Below are 19484 nucleotides of genomic sequence, written 5' to 3' on the forward strand. Positions count from 1 at the left end.
TTTTAAAGACATGATTGCTGACTTTGTCATCCATCTTTGAACCTGGGAGTCCTTCATTTACACGGTTGAAACCAGGTATTTGGATATAGTGTTTATTATTGTCATTTCTATACATTGTGTTTAAATAAGACAACCTTTTTTATTATTTCTCACTGCCTCACATTAAACCAGATTAAACATTTCCTGTTTTAGGTCAGTTAGGATAATCAAAATGATTTCTATCTGATAAATGCCAAAACGTTTTAAGGATTTTTATTTTTTTTTACTTTCCTCAAACTTGGACGTTTACATTTCTTCACTTCAAAACATCGACTTTGTTGTCTGTAAGTGAAATAATCTGCCAGTAGAACATGACATTTTTACCATATTATAAGTAAAACTTAAAACTAGAAATTTTTCATCAATATTAATATATATTTGACTTAAAATAAGCTTCCATATTTTGCTGAAAAGTTACCTGTGAGTTAGTTTAGTGTACTTTAACTTGTACTAAGATATTTGCTCTAGAAACTGGCCCACAAATACTTGGCAACATTTTGTGTTTTTGCAGCGTAAACTTATGAAGTAATTTAAAAAACTAATAGAAATTTTATTATTTTAGTATTTAGTAAACAAATAATTTGGGAAATCCAAGCTGACATCAAACAGGAAATGTTTAATCATCAGAAATTAAAAAAGGCTTTGTCTCTTCTTATCGGTTCTAAATATTTGGTTTCAATTGTTCATATGCATTTTACAGTTTTAACAAAATATATTGAAAACATTAATCAAGTTGTTTTTTTTTTTTGTCAATTTCTTCCAAAACAATTTATCGCTTTGTTTCTAAGAAACTTATTAAATTATGCATTTAATGAAACTCTTTTGGTTTTATAAATAGAGCTGATATATTCCCGTGTTGTTTTCTTTACCCTTTATAAAGTCTTCTTATTTTTTGCATCATAGTTAAATCAGTAGCTGAATGTGATTCATGGAACTTTTTATATCTGCTTTTAGCCACATGTGAATGAAACCCAGTGAAGGAGACTTAGAGTGGTTTTGCTACAGTCTTTACTGAGTGATGTGTGAGGTTGAACATGAAAATATATGTGAATACTGTAAAGGCCTTGGTCATTTAAATACATTTATACAGTACTATTTTGTTAAGTGTATACATTAATAAATAGTATTTTATACTGTGTGTTGTTTGACTTATTTACAGTGGCTTTCACACAACGGCAACCTAATAAGACATGACGGCCTTTGAGAATTTATCAGGAAAACGACTAAGAGGCTAAAGGTAGCTCTGCGGTGTCAACAGAGCTATGATGGAGAATCAGTTTCCAAGACAACTATTGGTTGTTCACTTTGTTAATCTGGCTTTTATAGGCGAGTAGCAAGAAGAAAGCCTTGAGAAGTTTTATTTGTACTTTCCTATTTACTTTCTTGGGGACACAAACTTGCTAGAGGCTGCAGAAGATTTGAGGATGTTTTCATACCTGATAATACGGTAGACTCAGTTCGATTGGGGATCGAAATTACAAAATTTCCTAAATTTTCAGTACCGTGTGAAACAAACCAAACCCTTTGAAAAACCTGTTCCCCTCCTCGCCTGTGGTGGCGCTGGACTAAGAACCGCTGAAGAAAAAAACTCCTGAATGAGACACGGAGCGGAACTTCCTTCTTCAAGAAACGTAAACAAAATGGAGTAGCGTCAGATTTTAATGGCTGATGGATTTCTTGTTTGTCTTTGCTAAAAGACCATGAGCCATTCCTTCCGCTAATGCTAGACTGGCGTTGGTGTAGGTTGTACTTACCCAGAATGCCCTGAGCTGAAGTCCAGTCTGCTCGGCGTTCACACATCCGCATTTAAACCGCACCGGAGTTCACTTCGACCGAACCGAGCCCTAGGAATTTAAGGGGACCAAAGTTCACTTTTTTGGTGTGAATACTTCCTAAGATGAGGAAATAAGTTCGTGTTCATTAACTACTTTCACAGCCAGACCTGCGTATGTATTTTGGTTTGGCCTTCTTAAAGTCCAAACCAAAATACATTCTACAGTGTGAGGCAAAATTTAAACACTTTTGTTCTTTTTCCAATCTGACAAAGAGCGGGTTTTTTGTTTCGCTTACTCTCCAGAATGAACAAAAGGCTTGCTAGCTGTTATTCCTGTGGCTTTGCGAAACATTGAATCAGCAGTTGTACAAATGTGCACCACTGGTTTTATTTTGTTCCACTTTTTAATCAATTACTGCTTTGCGGTGGACTGTCACAAGAAATGACAAGGCGTCATTTTTAATCACTTCAGATGAAATCTCTTGGCTAAAAAAAAAAACTTGAAATATTTTAGGAAGCGGTCATAACAAATCACAATTTGGTTTGGTCTTTGAGTAACATGATGGACCAGATATTCAACATGGATCCTATTTTCCATTGTCTTAGTAAAATAGTTTTAGTTTCAGGAGCAGTGACCTCTTGCTATTATCACGTCTGTAATGGGCTACATCTTTCTTTCATTTGAGGGGAAAGTTACATTTGGTTTCCATCTATTTTCATGAATCATCCGAGAAAAACATCCAATCGTCCTACATCTCCAGGGTATAAAATGATTTTGCATGACACCCAGATATCATGCTCCGTGGAGCAAATTCCAAGAAGCTTGTGTGAAGAGAGAATCCAAGATTAAATCTAAGGAAAAAAATATTCTACATGAGATCAAATTACAAATGAGGGGTTCTGCGTTTTCTCCTTTGCTTCCTGGAAACCAAACACAGAAAGTTTTATATATCAGGTGCAGTTTTATTCCTTCGTTTTTCCTGCCAACTAGAAGCCGCTTTTGAAGTTGGACGTTTAGCGATGACAGTAAACAGATTTATTTTATTTTTTTGTGGGTTACAGGGAGTATCTGAAAAATCCCACACAACTGGATGTGGACCATAAATTACCCTGAAGTCAAATAATGTCGCAGTAAGGAGGAAAAACCTCGTAAGAACAAGAGGAAACACTGCAACACAATGTGTTTCGAATAAGTCGAAATGTAGATCTTTATTTCACTTGCACTAAATCCTGAAATTTGTGACACAAAAAACAAACACGTAAGGCGTTAGACAATCCACTTCACGTAGAGATCTGAACCCTGCCTCGGTGCTCGGCCCCTGGGACAGACGAGGCGCGCCGCCTGTCCATGGAGCGCCCAATCGGTCTTGTTCCAGTCCCAGACCGATTGGGGTTGTTTTGAAATTGGGACAGGTTTAAGAATTTCATTTCCTTGCACGTCTGGCACATTTAACTCTAAAGTCCCTTCAGGATCAGTAAGATTGTTATTTTTGAAAAACAAACACTGGCTTTTTGAGTCCTGTCATCATGTGCACCAGTCTGTAACCGACTCCAATGGCGACGAAAACAAACCGAAAAAATAATCTATTAAAACTAAAGACTTGCTCTCCAACATAAAACAAAATTCAATGCTGATCAGCACTAACTGTTACCTGCTGTGTACTGAACAACTGCTTTAAAAAAGAAAAAGAAAAAAATGGCCTTGATAGCAGCATGCACATCTGCCAAAAACATGAATACAGTTGAAACCAGATGTGTAAGAAACCACATGATCCAATCACTGAACAGGGTCACCCAAGTTATTTCTATTTGCAGGATGACGAGGAAGAAAACAGTTTTACAACATAAAATTCAATATATTTCCTTTTACTGTACGACTTGGTTCAAATATTCCAAGTAATGTTTCAAATTCTGGTCCGTTTCTGATAGAACTGGAGTGGTTTTGGTAAGTCAAGTTCTCAATTTTAATTTGCACCGTTCTGTTTTTACAGTTTATGATAGATTTCTTTCTGAAAATGGATTTAAAAATACATCGTTTACTCAGATTAGGGGAAGAAATGTTGACTTGACTTAGCTATACAGATTTGAGAATCAGTAAATGAATTACTAAAATGAACAAACTTTTGATGATCATCAAATTTGAGATGCATCCATCCAACATTTACAAAAATACAAAAATAAAATCTTGGCGACCTTTTCCAGCGCATCTGACAGATTGTGTATTTCTATATTTAAATCAAATCATAAAGAGCGATCTCAGACGAAGTAGAATAAAAAACACTCCAACACTCAGATTCCAGTTTCAACTATACAGAAACAAACAGTTTTATAATATGTGGCTTTAATTTCTCCTTTGTTGCTTTAAGGCAAAAGCCGCTGAGTTCCAGATGCACCGAACAACTTTACTCTGTTACTGTTGATAAAAAAGCTGCTAAAGTCAGATTTTTCACTTCTTGGCAGGCGTTTGTTGCCTAAACAACTTGGAATCTAATCTAGTATCCTTCCTGCCCTTTTTACAGCCAGCGACCTGATCGTGGACAAACGGAAGACGATGGATGGATGAACTTAGAGGAAATGTGTAAGAGAAGAAGAGATTTGTTTTTTTAAATTCAGGCAAGTAGGAGGAAAAAAAGATGACCTCTCTTCCAAAAGGATTTTTCATATAAGCATTTAACATAAAACGATCAGTTTCCCACGATTCCAGCTGTTTACATAAAGCTTTCCACCCCTGGCTCCAGCTTTGTTACCTGACAGACGTAATGGTATCGATCTAGTCATGTGGTTCTGCCAGAAAAACACTTTATTTCTCCAAAATCCCAGCCGCAGCAAACTCTTCTAAAATCTTCCAGCGCCCATATATTTTGTTAAACGAGTCTTTTTTTGAAACATTCTGAACATGTGATGCGATTATCGTCGACCGACTTCAAGCTTATTATTCACACTTTTTTCCCTCCTCCCTCCTTTGACCTGCTGTCCCTCCCGCTCAGTTTGAAGTGCCTGGCACCGCATTCCTCCACTAATAAGGACATATCAGCTTCCAGAACTTTCCTCGCTCCCGTCAGGAGATTCAGACGTTCGAAAACACCGTCACGAGTCGTGAAGTGAAACGTCCCAGAACGAGTCCGACGCCCGAGTGAAGGAAGGAGAGCTCTTATAGGCCAGTTTTTATCATTTCAAGTGTTTTTACTCGCCAGCCAGGCAGCATGGGAACAAAACGCAACATTGATGTGTGTTTATCGCATGTTATGAATCCCTTGCATGATTACATAAAAAAAAACAAAAAAAAAAAACTGTACAAGTATTTAAGACATGAAAACTTCCCGGACGTCTGAGGAGCGAAGGAGTTGAGTGAAGTTGGATCTTTAAGGTTTCCGATGTTTATTCCATAGGTTGCTCCTGGCCTTCTTTAAACTCGGCAACTCTCGCCTGTAATGCAACAGAAACAAGTGGTTACTGAACTCTGAATGTTTGGGAACTTTCCCAAGCCTGAATACGACCACATTTTGAAAAAATACATTATCAAACACAAAGTTTAGCATCATACACACCCGTTCTATAGATTAGGATATTAAAAAGCCCATTTACTGTGACATGAAATGTATATAAATTAATTACACTCACTGACGATATTTAAAAGCCTTTATTTCTGCTAATTATGATTTTCCACTTACAGCTAGTGACATTTGAATATTAGATCCAGGGTTCCCACTGGTAGAAAAGAAATCCATGACTTTTCCATGACTCTCCATGACCTTCAATATAATTTTCCATGACCCAACAGGTTCATAAAGAAAAGTGAGTGACTGAAAGACTAACCTCGCCAAGCTGAACTATAGCAAACATGTAAAAGTTCAGGCAAATAGGGAGGAAAATAAATGACAAAAATGAGAAACTGAAGCCCACACAGACACGTATGGACTAAAAAAATGTCATTGAGGAATCATATGATGATAATGTCAATAGCCTACATAAACACACATCAGCACTAATGCAAACACAAGGTTGTACATGTATAATCTATAAAAGTTCAGATCAGAAGGTGTGGCACACAGTCGATGTAAATTAACATTGTCTTGTGTTTTATGTGTTATTTACTAGTCATGCTCTTGGGGTTAGATGAGAAATATTTCATCATTTTGGTTATAAAAAGAGTATATTATTCATCACCACAGTTTGACATGGTGCCAATAGGGGGCAGTGTCGCTCCATCAATGATGAAGATGACCGTTGCTAGGAGACAACTGTTGCTAAGACAGATGTGCATCGCTGCCTAGCAACACTTCTGACAAGAGTTATTTTGTGCTGCAGGTAAGCTGGTGATATTAATAATACACTCTACGTTATGTTGTTGGGTTCTGTTAAGAGTCAATTACCACATTAAGTTCCGCATCAGTAATGTTTCCGTTACTTGTAGCTTTTGCTTCGTTACCTGCCACTGCTGTTACCATGTTCAGACAGAGGAGTAACAAAAAGTGTGTATGTAGCTGGAGAAACCTGGTTCCTTAGCGTTTTACAGTCTCATTAAAGATTCTCAATTGGATTTAAGCCTGGACTTTGACTAGGCCATTCTAAAATATGACTAAGCTTTGAGCCAAGTCTCAAACTACAACAGTTGGATGGAAAACGTGGACTCCTTTCACCAAGTGATTTCTGAAGAGAGCTGGTGGTAAATAATCTGTATGGGATGGCTGAAAAGAAAAGCACACCTCACTTTTCAGATATTTGTTTGTAAAAGAAAGAAAAAAACGCACATCTATTTTCCTCCTAGTCCAGAATTATGCTGTATGTAAGAGTTCGTTGCATAACATATTCATACAATACGCTGATGTTTGTTGTAAAAAGAAAAAAAACATGAATATTTTTGTGTAACTGTCCGAATTAATGGCGCCTTACAGGCCAAAGCTGGAAACCAGTACAGACCAGCTCGCTTTTCTGCTTCATCTCCATGGGAGATGAAGATCCCCACTGCTCCCTTGGAGCCGTGGGGATCACAAAAATCCCCACGGCAACCAGACAGTCGGGCCTTTCCAGAGGATCGATGTTGTTGATAGCCGACTCAGAGAAATTACTGATGATCCTCCCTGATACTTTAAAGTGAATTTACAGCCTTGGTAGCAAGTCAACAAGAAGTGTCAGGCTTCACTGAGCCAAACGCTCAAATGAAGACGATATTTGACAAAAAAACACATTTAATCTGCAACCTGCTGTCAGGTTTCAGCTGGTGAACCAGGAGCAGACGAAGCTGAGCCACATAGTTTGAGGTTCTTTGTGCCATGAGCGTTCAAACGATAACCAGCGGCGGAGCCAAATGAGCTAAACGGCACGTTGATCAGGAGGAGCCTTCATCTGCAGCTGCTTCAAATCAACTGGTGAAGCTGCAGCAGCAGAAAAAAACAAAACACTAAAGCGCCTCTGTAGCGCGTTGGGAGTTAACGTAGCGTCACGGCCGTCCACAGGCCGCGCTCCAGCAGTGCTCTCAGGTGAAACGGTTTTCTAATGGCGTAGAAGAGAAAGTTTTTCACTTCCTCTCAAAGCCGTGACACACTGTTAGTTTGTGTAGGGATGCCACATTATGTAATTTCTGGAGTTAAATTAAACCTTACTATAAAGGCAGACAAGCAAACAAATAGGTCTGAAATGATTAAATGAATTATAGAAATAATCGTCTGCTAATTTATCAATTGATTAATCGCTACCTGGAGTATAGAGACTCAAAAAATGTCCGTTTGCTGAAAGAACAGCATATTAGTAAGTTAAAATGTGCAAAAATATGTTGACATTTTGTGTTTAAGACAAGAAAGAAAAATAACTGTAAATCTGTTCTACCCAGAACTCCTCAGGTGGAATCTTTAGTTTCACTTTGGTCAAATTCTGTAAAAAAATAAATAAAATACCTTTTGCTATCCAATCATTAATCCAAAACAAACAGATAATGTTGAGGAATATAATTATGTTAATAGTTAAAAGTTGTGTTAATTCACCTTAAGATATGTTTTACTGAAAATGTCTTCCTGGTTGTCAGTGAGCCGGAGAAAATGGAGTTTTGTGTATCGTCCCTTAATTCATGAGTTTAGCACCTTTGAATTCCTCCATAATAACCAGACGGTATTTATTTTAGTTTAGTTGCAGATTAATCGTTTGCTACAACTGACAACACATTTTTATTTTCCTATTTAAAAACTAATTGAATTATTTGCATCTTTTAACTTATTTCTAATATTATGTAAAACATGGTTTAAATGGTTAAAAGAGAAACACTGCAGAATGTGGCAAATCAATTCGTCCGGTTAATCATCAGAATAATTAATTGCTACAATAATCGTAGGTGCTAGCCCTACAAGCAACAGGCTGCTTAAATGGATGCATAATTAACCTTTTTTCCATAAATAACCGGTTATATTCCTTTGTGAGATGACATTACAACAAAGACGGCGCCCGGCTGTACCTGGAAGGTGTTGAGGACGTGTTGGCAAACATCATGCAGGTCGTTGAGGCCGCTCCGCAGCGGCTCCACCGCAGGAACGCCTCCTGAAACGATCAGAGGAGAACGGACCAAAACAATAAAACTCATCTGCTAAACAAATACAACAAGCTCCGATTATGATTGTCTATTTTCTTTATGAGTTTGTCTACAAACTGGAGAAATTATTTAGAAAGTTATAAAATCTTCATTTTGATAGTTTACTGTATGTAGGAAAAAGTGAAGGTATAAAAAGCTACACTTTGTGTTCTTTGTCCAACTTTCACTCTTGCACCAGTGACAGAAAAGTAAATATTTCAGGTTTTTTTTTTTTAACTCGTTTATGGCAGAGGTTAAAAGTGACCGAAATAGAAAAATAAATTTGAATTACAATACATGCCCTAATCGACACTTGAGTCATTTTTCCCCTTCAATTCTAAATTTAATACATCAAATACAAAAAAGAAAAACTTCTTTGTTTATATTTTTTAATTTAAACTCATCTCATCCACACCTGCTGGAAACTCTTAAAAACTGAACTAAGAGGCTTTCAGGATGTTGAAATCAGGATGAAAGGCGTCTTTTTAAGTTTGTGATCACATCAGAGATTTCACACATAAAATAAACCAAATGTGGCAAAACGATAAAAAGGTTCAAGGCAGGGCAAACGGCCACGCTCCGTTTGAATGATTCGTTGAACAGAAGTGAATAGATAGAGCGATCCAATTGATTACCCGTCAACAGAGATAACTTTCATCCATTTTCCCTTTGGTTACAGCGGCGAGCAGATATAAATATAAAAAAGAAGCAGACTTTTATACAGTGATGTCTGAAAACCTGCCTGGAAGCTAAATGTGTTTTACTACGATAGAGACATGATCCTCAGAGTAAAAAAAAACCTGCTGCAATAACAAGATGTTTTCTTCGTTAAGTCCTTCCATGTGATGAGACTGTCGTTTGTTAATGACAAAATACACGACAGATTTTTTTTATTTTTTTTTTAAGGGATTCCACCTCTTCGTAGTGTGTGTGCGCACGTTCAGTATATGACCGAGTTCAACACTGGTCACTCTTATGCAACTGAGTAACCTAAGTGAACGCGCAAGACTCCAATCAGCATGTTTACTCTGCAACCCGAGTGAAAATCCCCTCATGTATGCAAATAAACGTCAGAATTACATTAAGTTACTGGGATGTTTATGTGGTTGTAAAGTCGGAAGACGAGCTTACGTTGGTTTTACAATATTGCCCACAAATCTAAAAAGTGTGACGTGCTTTTGTAATGAGCCACTCAAGAGTCAATATTTTATATAACCTTTTGTTACGAGTGACGTAACAAAATACTCTGGGATGAATCTGTCTTGACTTGGCGTACACAGGGACTCGAGCTCCTGCCCTTGCTTCTCTGCTGCAAAAATTAAAAAAATAATCGATTGATCCAAATGGAAGTTAAATGTCGTAACTCATTAACTCAGATTCTTCACAAAGCTTTTGTAGATAGTAAAATCTTACTGGGAAACTAACATCTAAGATTAAATATTTTAGATTTAGGGGATTTATGCTTGTTCTGTTCAATGAATTTACTTTTTTATCTCACTAGAAGGTTTTTATGTTAGAACGTTTGTCTTATTTTAAGCTTTTCTGTCCTTAATTATCTCAGTAAGATATTAAATCTTGGCATTAATGAATTTATTGCTTAAAAAAACCAGAATGTTGGTAACTACAAAGCAACACCTCAAGAAATACTGCAAGCTCGGTCAATTTGGATGGAGAAAAAAAAACATGATTTCTAAATACTTTCAATTGCAGTTTTCTGACTGATTACCGATCTCTAAAAAAACCTGGAAATTAAATTTTTTTGTCTGAAAAGTCACTAAATAAAGCAATTTCTTTTGTCGTTTTTTGTTTTAAACTTTGCTTCATTGTGTTTAAATAAAATTCCACTGAAATACGTTGAAGTTTGTGGTTCAACATTTGGAAAAACTTCTAAAACTTTCACTCGGCTGTGGAGACGAGATGCGGCGTGAAGCTCTGGGACGGACTGAAGGTTCGCTGCTGACCTCGCGTCTGGATACGGAAGTTGATCTTGCTCTCGGATGGATGCGTGATGGTGTAGCCGCAGAACTCCACTTCCGGGCTGATGGAAGGAAACAGGAAGGTGGAGGTGAGAGACTTAAGGATTTTTACCACCGTTTTGCTTAGAAGGCGCGCTAAGTGGAAAGTCTTAAATCACTCCCGACAGGCCAGAGACGGAGCAAACAAATCACAGAATGTCAAGAGCTGATTCTATTATACAGGTTAGTGCAACACACGAAACTTGAACTTGTGACCTTTTTCACATGAGAGCTGTAGCTTAGAAGACAAACAAACTTGCATCACTGACTTCTTCATGATCATATATCTGAGGGAGTTGCCCAGCGTGTGGTCCTCATCGTGCATCACAAACGTCACGCAGCCGTCATCGGCCCCGTCAGCCTGGACCTGTTCGCAGGAGGACAAGACATGTTACACAACTCCTCATGCTTTCTGCTCTGAACACAAAGGACCATATAGAGTTGCCAACAATGGATGCATTTAGCAACAAAATCGCACAATGCTAACTCTTATATCAACTGCATGAGGTGCAATGCTGTTTGTAACCGCATCACGTTGGAACATGTACACTTTAATTACACGCTGCAGTTTTCTTAGCGTCTGGTGACACGCACTGCAACTTTACGACTCGCGCCTTAAGCTCTTTCGTTGCCTGGTCTGTTTATAGTAATTGATGGGCTCCCATATTTTTTCTGTAATTCTGTCACAAGATCTGACAAGCAACTTCAGCAGCTGCGCAGTCACAGCAAAACAGAAATAAACAAGCATTAACAGAAAAAGCTAGGTTATAATACCCCTACATGTTAGAAATAGTTACACAAAATTTTCTGGTAAAGTGCATTGTTAAATTTAAAACCACAAAAGAACACAGCAAACACGTCTACTACATGTTTGCTGTCATTTATGACAAAGTCATCTTTCTTCATGTTGTTTTACTTCCTAATTAGGTGGAATACGCACCTGGGATATGTTAATATGTCTAATGTGTTTAGACATATTAACAAACACACTAAGGGTGGGGGCGGGGGGGCTCTCTATACTAGGTTAAAAAAAGTGGCTTAAAATAGACATATTTGTTATCATAGTCCTTGGACGCTAAGTAAATCCAGTTTGACGTAGAAATGCCCTGAACGGAACTTAAACTGCTCGAGTTGAAGGGAAAAGACTGTTTTGATGTTTGATAGCTGTTGCGGCTACGCACGTGAGGGGAGAGCAGGCGGCTGAGAAGATGCTAACACTGGCTCCCGATATGCAATGAGAGCCTCTCAGTTGGGTTTAACAACGACAAGCTCGCGTATTTTTGAAACACCAAGTAACATGAGTTTACTACGTCTTACCATTTCAAGCACCGGTTTCTTTTCGCCTTCCCCGGCCATGCTTCTATACTACGTCCGTCAATATGCTCCTGTGGGCTTTCAACCCTCAGCTTTGTCTGATAGGTAGAAAGAACGAGGACTGCCACTTCTTCTTTCAGAAATTAATTAGGGGTTGGGAAACCAACTCAAGGTGCATTTACTGCCACCTACGGGACAGTACACAGAAAAGACGACCTGAGTGGTTTTCGTGAGCAGGAGGAAAGCTATTGTATTTTCTTAAGCAGCCATGTTACTAGCAGTGTTCGGAAAAAGCATCTAAGGTACTTATTTCATCAAAAGTTATATAAATATAAAGAAAAGAACTACACCTGAAACATCTTTCTGTGTAAATATCTCATGTTACAACATGGACACCTGGTGGCTTAAGACAAATGTAGTTAGTGGTGCAAATGGAGAGAATAAATGTCTCTCCACAGGTGTGGTGCGGAACAACAAACAAACAAATAACTACATTCTTAGTACATTTTGGCGTCATCAATTAAATTATTTTCCATACTCTATTATAATATTCACCAGTATTGAAAGTCTAAACAGGGTTTTGTGGTCATGGAGCATGAATCATGAATTGAGTCTATAAGGTCGAAGGAAAACAAGACATTATGGATGTACTGAGATGGAAAATAAATATATAATACAATATAATATAATATGTAATATTACATTAGAATGTACAGCACTAATATATTATATTATATTATATTATATTATATTATATTATATTATATTATATTGAGCAAAATTAAACATTTTATTAATGGCATTTAATAAATATCACATTTAAGCCACTGTGGCTTCAGGAGCATTTTATGTCACAATTGCATAATTATACCAAGCTGTTTGTAATTAGCACATATTTCATCAAACCTTTTGAAGGTGTAGCACCACTGGAAATAGGCACCACCAACACATCCGCGAACCTGCAAGGATAAGTGGAAATAAGCTGTGGTTTGTTTAATTAGAATTGTCATTTTGACTTTTATCTTTATACATTTAATATTCATAGACATGTATGGGCATTTTAATCTATTATTTCCATTCACACAATTTCATAAATTGATGGCATAAAAGTTAAAAGACCATTTACATTTCATTGACTACCTAGAAATGTAGTAACTATAGCAACAACTTTTTGGGTTTGCTTTAATTGTCATAATTTTATTATTATTATTATTATTATTATTATTATTATTATTATTATTATTATTATTATTAATCTCTGTTTCATAATATAGAAAACTTACGAACACTAGAAGTAGCCTGAGATATAATTCAGAGGGCAAAATTAACTCCTGCATTCTGGCTCGTCACAACGTCTGCGCATGTGAAAACACGTGACGATTTAACGACGTCAAACGTAGCCTAGGAATTTGTAGTTTAAACAGTGGACGTACAGCACTAACAGTTTGAGACAAAAAGGGAAGCAGAAACTACATTTCCCGGGGATAATAAGAACGAGTTTCCGGTGTTGCAAATTTGCAAGCAGAACTCACTCGAAAGAGATTAGCTAGCGTGCTAGCAGCTGGAACATTTTCAGATGTAGAAATTTGAGCTAAACGGGGGACTTTAGCTATAACTGACACAAAGAGGTAATGTGTATCTCTGATAGTTTTGTTATTTCTGTTTGTGGAGGGAATGACAATTTGTTAAAACCTCTAATTTTTACATTAACGCCACTCTGTATGTTGCTAAACAACAGCAAAGCTCGTTGTTTTTCTGCTGTCGTTATCAGCTTTTGGTTTTAATTCTCGTCATTATCCTGGTTAAACAAAAGAGGCGGTGGTAACAAGCTTAGAGGTGAACTCTGCTTGTATTTTTATGCTCTCGGGGAGCACAGTCCAACGTGCTTTTCTATTTTAAAAAATACTCTTCAATCCTTTCTTGTTAATTTTCTTTTCTCCATCTCTAACAACTGTTTGCTGTTTCCTTTTGTAGACAGCAGATAGTAGAGCTAAAAAGAACCCAGCTGTTGCCATGGCAATCCTTTTTGCTGTGGTGGCTCGTGGAACCACTATCCTGGCGAAGCACGCCTGGTGCGGCGGGAATTTCCTGGAAGTCACCGAACAGATTTTGGCCAAAATTCCTTCAGAGAACAACAAACTGACCTATAGTCACGGCAGGTAAGCTAACACTCCTTGTGTGTTACAGCCATAGCAATGTCAGGCCTGGCTCTTTCTGTCGTAAGGAGTTTCAGAGGTGCTTACATGTTATCTGATTTGAAGTGTATTCTTGTGTGTCGTCAGCATAGTTGAACAAGTCGAGGCTGACCCGTTTTTTTATTTTTCTCTAGCTATCTCTTTCATTACATCTGCCATGATAGAATCATCTACCTGTGCATCACAGATGATGTGAGTATCTCCTAGCTTTAATTATAACCCCCAAAAAGTACTTAATCCCATAGGACTCTAGGATTATGTATTTTTATTTTAGAATGACGATGTTTCTGCTGTTTTTTTTACATGTATACATTAATACAGTGTTTCCCAACCCTGGTCCTCGAGGCACATTGCCCTGGATGTTTTAGATATTTCTCTGCTTTAATATGCCTGATTCAGCTGATTGCAGTTCAGCAAACACTTGTCAATTGAAATCACCTGTGCTAAAGCCAGGTAACACCTAAAACATGCAGGGCAGTGTGCCTCGAAGACCAGGGTTGGGAAACACTGCATTAATACTACACTAACAGAAACATCATCTTTAAGTAAGTTTACCATATCTTTTCATGTTTACCTCTTTTGCGTGCCAGGACTTTGAAAGATCACGTGCATTCGGCTTCCTCAGTGAAGTCAAGAAGCGCTTCCAGACCACATACGGGTCCCGAGCGCAAACTGCTCTACCTTACGCCATGAACAGTGAATTCTCCTCTACTCTTGCAGCCCAGATGGTGAGTAGATAGAAATCTATGTATGCAGGGGAAACTTTTTTCTTTTTTTTTGCGAGAGACGTCAAAAAACATCAAGTGTTCTGATGTTCTTTCTGTGCATCTTTGGTTGTTTATTTATTTCAAAAGGGAATATTTATTTATTTATTTCAAACATGATAGAAGTATAAAATCACACACATGAACAAGGAATGCAAAAGACACATATTTCTGTACCGCAATTTTAACTTGCTCGGAAAGGAGTAGGAAGATTTACTTATGAACTCATTACATATTTTCAGATGGACCCTCATTATTAAATCAAATAAAGAACAATAAACATAGGCTAATTATAAATCTGGGCTTACATATGTAAATATATACATCCACACACACACACTCATATGCATTAGCCTCAGTTTACACATTTGTGCTAACTCTCACCCATATTGCTATGTGTTGTGAAAATGACTTCCTTATATTTCCTTTTAAATTGTATTAAATTTTGACTTTGTAAACAAAACATGTCATAGTTTGCCATAAAGTAAATTTTTCATCTGACAAGTTAATAATAATAAAGTATTTTTTTTTTTTTAATCTGAATAACCATATCAGGTTATTCATATATTTGAAAAGAGTAAAAAATGCCATATAGCACAAAAGTTCACCACAGTACAAGCAACACATTAAAAAAGCAGAGTGAATATAAGAATCACAGGATCAGTGACTGCACACTGGGAGTCATAGTTTTAAGTTTGGAGAAAATAATTTAAAAGACCCATACGTTCTTATGCTTGCTGGTATTTTATAGCAGTTGAGACCAGAAGGAAATTTGCTAACGTCATCATATTTTTTCCCAGCTCAGCAGACGATGTCTCATTAAAATATCGCAATGATAATATCCTATAGGCTTCTTATCCAAGACGTTCGATGTCTGTTCATAAAGTATCTCTTCAGGCTTTAGATTTGTGTCGGACACAATCCCAAGACATTTAGCTTGTTTTACCAATGTGATCTTTTATTTGTAAATAAATACATCTGGGTCAGTATGGCTTTGCATACACTAGATTATGACCAGCATGGACACCCTCACAGGTCTTCAACAAACTGCTGGGCTCTGTCAGGACCAGCATTAGGATCAGTGGGCTTCAGTGCTCTGGACTTTGTCTCAGATTAACCGCTGTTCACACTTTCGATAAGTATTGATCCGGAACTGACAGAGGATCCTATCATTTAGCTATTTGTTCTTTGTCCTTACCCACATTGTCACTCGCACACACACACACAAAAAAATGATCTGAAATTAAGCCAACACATTTGGAAATAATTACTGTTTTCCAAATTGTGAATAGTTAATATGATTTAAAAGTTGTCGAGCCATTTCCAAAAACAAAAACGCCTTTGAATCTGTTTTGCAGAAGCACCACTCAGACCCGAGGGGGACGGATCGAGTGACTGAGACTCAAATGCAAGTTGACGACCTGAAGGGTATTATGGTCCGTGACATAGGTAAGCAGCTCTATTGGCTTTTAGAAAAAGATATTATCAGTAGTGATTTTTAATGAGCTCTGGAATAAGCTCATTAAACATTTTATGTGGCTAAAAATGTTTTAGTAAAACCACAAACGGTCTACAAGTTTGTTTCTGTTAGGACATTATTCCATGTTCAGTCAAGATATCACACAAACTTTCTTATGACAAATATATTAGAATTTTTATCTCTAATAGTTCCTTAACCTCATTAAATCCTCCTGGTTGGAGAAGTGTGTCTTCATCCCCTGATGCTCTGCCAAGGCAGTGCTGATGTCTGCTTCAATAAAAGCTCCAAGCCGACATTGTAACACATGAAACTCCAGGGAATATCTGACTGGTTTTCCCAGTCTCACGTCGTTGCATGTTTTTATTCACCCACAGCTCTGTGTGCTTTTTACAGACCTGGTCGCTCAGAGGGGAGAGAAGCTGGAGTTGCTGATTGACAAGACAGAAAATCTGGTTGATTCAGTGAGTTTTGAAATGCAGACGTTGACCTGCAGTTGCCCTATATACATGTGTTTCACTTTATGAATAGTATTGAGTTGTAGAGATTGCATACAGTTGATCCTTTAATGGATTTTGTCACCTTACAGCCACAAACCTCAATGTGTTTCAATGAGATTTTATGTAATAAACCAGCACAAAGTAGTGCATATTTGTGAAGTAGAGGAGGAATTAGAAATGGTGTCCAAATCTTTTAACAAAAAAAAAGTGTGCTATCCATTTGCATTCAGCTACTCTGAGTCAATGCTGAGTAGAATTGGGTTTTGCTACAATTAAATCTTTTTACAATTACAATAAAATCTCAACTGGCTTTGCACTTTAAGAAACTAACATTTGTGGTTGTAAAATTCCTCAAACTTAGTTTAGATTTAGAGAATCTGTAAACATCCATTTTCACACTTAACCACAGATTCTGTTAGATTTAGAGCTGGACTTTGACTGAACCACTACAACACATAAATAAGGTCCAGTCAGAGGTCTCGCTACATGTTCCCCATTCCATTCAAGCCTTCTGTCAACACCAGATTTGGCACAGAGATGATGTGCGGTGTTGATTTTCCAGCATAAAAGATTTAATTCTGAGCTCATTTTATCACAGATAAATATAGCTTTGCACTCCTTTTCATGTTTTTTATTTGTAAAATGCTTTTGGAAACAATCTTCTTTCACTGTACACACATGAGTAATTGTCTTTCCCTCTGCTGCTCCACCAGTCGGTCACGTTTAAAACCACGAGTCGTAACCTCGCACGAGCCATGTGCATGAAGAACCTCAAACTGACGGTTGTCGTCGTGCTGGTTGCTCTGGTGAGTATAAAAACGATCGCCGTCAGTGATGAAATGCTCCTTTGTAGCAGCTGACCTGTTTAAGCAGAAATGTACCCTTTTATTTTTTCCTTAAGATCGATCTTTCTAAAGGCTCTCGCTGTGCAAGCGCTATCAGAGCTGCTCAGTCTTGTGATAAAACATAGCAGTCGGTGAACTCTCTCTGCTCCCTCCAGGTGGTCCTCTACATCATCGTGTCTGCTTCCTGTGGAGGCCTCAGCTGGCCATCATGCGTCAAGAAATAAGACGGAAGCGGGGATGAAAGCGGCAGACTGAGGAAGAGGAGGAGAAAGACCTGTTTAACTTCAAATGCCAATGGACGAACAGACATGCAGCGCTCTTTTCTACCCTCTCCTTCCCGCCCCCCTCTAACGTCGCCGGAAGACGCATGCTTCGTCTCCTCCGTCCTGCTCTGTCGCCCTCACGCTACAAATCTGCACATTTATCTGCCTTCAGGACCCAGGAGTCCCAACTTTTACACCCACATTTCTAAACTGTGGCCTGAATCCGATGTGGGAGAATAAATCTTGTCCTGCTGTCCGTCTGGCACATCCATCCCGTCTCATGCACTCGTTGGGCCTGACGTGTCAGGTTGTGATCTTTGTCTTGCACCTGTGTCTGTGTAAATAATCCACTCAGACTGATGAACTACAAAAAAGAAAAAAGCCAACTGTAACCTTTTTTTTTTTTTTGATGTCAGAAGAAACATGCGGCACCTGCAGGCATCAGTAGCATCCATCTTTTGSTGCAGAGCTGAGAGTTTGAGCCTCCTTCAAACTACTAAAGTAAACAGTTTGGGATAAACCAATGCAGTATGCATATTTACATTTGCTTAATCACATAATGCAACAGCACCTTCTAAATTGTGTGTTATAAAATAGCAGATATTATCAAAAGAATGAGTATTGATCAATATTACTGATAGTTAATAGCTATTTTAAAGCATTTGTGATTAATGAAAGGATTTATTTCTTCCTCCTGCTGGCTGTGAACCTGATTGAAAGCTTCCTTTGTACCATTCCCTACCAATGGGATGTTCAGTGTGCCCATCATTATTATTTTTTTTAACACAGTGCACTTTTGATAATGTACATAGCTCTTTGTCTTCTGGCATCATATGGCTTTTGATCATGGTGTTATTTAATTACTGTACCTCCAGATTTAAATGAATAAAATAATCCGATGGCTTAGAGTGGAGCATCTCTGGGTAAAGCATGTTGAAAAGCAAGATGGAGGAGCTTGTCATTGTAAAGTTTATGGAAAAGTGAAAGTTTCACTTCAGCTGGTGTGGCAGTAATCCTCTAGGTGGTCAGAAACTCATCAAAATTTCTTTAAAAATAACCTAATTTCAAATATATATGTTTATGCAAATAGTGTTTGTATGAACTATATAATATCTACTGTTTCTTGCACATCAAAATATTGACAAGTAAATTGTCCTATATTGAGAAGCTAGAATAATTTCATTTTTACATCCATTCTCGTATGACAAACATTCAGCGTCAAACTTTCTTAATATCACAATTTATTCATTTTTCAACCTGTCGTCAATACTTACATCAACAGAAAAATTCCAATCCAATAATTGAAATGATTCAAATCTGCCAAACTTCCATCCGTCATATGTCATCTTTGTTTTTCTGGAACTAACCAAAGGAAATGTATTTTTGTACACGATATTTATAACTGAAATTGAACTTTCTTCTTGTGTTGCATAAAAACACAAGAATAAAGTGCAGTAATCTCAACATTACTGCGATCTTGAGATGATTGTCAAGAGTGTGATGAGAGACACGTGGCCACTAAAGCCTGCTATTAAAGAACAACAGCTCAGGTGGAAACATTATCAACATAACACTCTTAGTTGTACAGAAGCAGAAGTCTTGTTTGCAGCAAGTAACGTTGAGGGCAAAGCAGAGTATGTTTGTTGGGCAGAGCAGCCCGGCTACATCCTTTCTGAGGTGTGTGTGAACACATCATCTCCCCCACTGTCTCTCTCTCTCTCTCTCTCTCTCTCTCTATA

The 19484-nt window shown here is 37.7% G+C and overlaps 2 protein-coding genes across 5 annotated transcripts; one reads left to right on the forward strand and one right to left on the reverse strand.

Moving 5' to 3' along the window:
* Nucleotides 1-2994: 2994 nt before the first annotated feature.
* Nucleotides 2995-11848, reverse strand: polr1d (RNA polymerase I and III subunit D). Of its 2 annotated transcripts, none has more exons than XM_008419677.2 (5): nt 11705-11848; nt 10657-10754; nt 10334-10410; nt 8259-8341; nt 2995-5239 (listed from the first exon to the last, which is right to left on the reverse strand). In XM_008419677.2, the coding sequence occupies exons 1-5, from the start codon at nt 11741-11743 to the stop codon at nt 5192-5194; spliced, it is 345 nt and encodes a 114-aa protein (XP_008417899.1). In that variant the 5' UTR covers nt 11744-11848; the 3' UTR covers nt 2995-5191. The 2 variants fall into 2 exon arrangements, with proteins under 2 accessions (XP_008417899.1, XP_008417897.1); XM_008419675.2 differs by having other exon boundaries at nt 10648-10754.
* Nucleotides 11849-11913: 65 nt separating this feature from the next.
* Nucleotides 11914-18653, forward strand: sybl1 (synaptobrevin-like 1). Of its 3 annotated transcripts, none has more exons than XM_008419679.2 (8): nt 11914-12003; nt 13676-13860; nt 14031-14088; nt 14487-14624; nt 16019-16109; nt 16534-16601; nt 17351-17443; nt 17638-18653. In XM_008419679.2, exons 2-8 carry the CDS (start codon nt 13715-13717, stop codon nt 17704-17706), a joined length of 663 nt encoding a protein of 220 aa, XP_008417901.1. In that variant the 5' UTR covers nt 11914-12003; nt 13676-13714; the 3' UTR covers nt 17707-18653. The 3 variants fall into 3 exon arrangements, with proteins under 3 accessions (XP_008417901.1, XP_008417902.1, XP_008417900.1); XM_008419680.2 differs by lacking the exon at nt 11914-12003 and adding an exon at nt 12627-12688; XM_008419678.2 differs by lacking the exon at nt 11914-12003 and adding an exon at nt 13127-13329.
* The last annotated feature ends 831 nt before the right edge of the window (nt 18654-19484 follow it).

The sequence above is a fragment of the Poecilia reticulata genome, linkage group LG10, assembly GCF_000633615.1.
Source record: "Poecilia reticulata strain Guanapo linkage group LG10, Guppy_female_1.0+MT, whole genome shotgun sequence".
Lineage (NCBI taxonomy): Eukaryota > Metazoa > Chordata > Actinopteri > Cyprinodontiformes > Poeciliidae > Poecilia > Poecilia reticulata.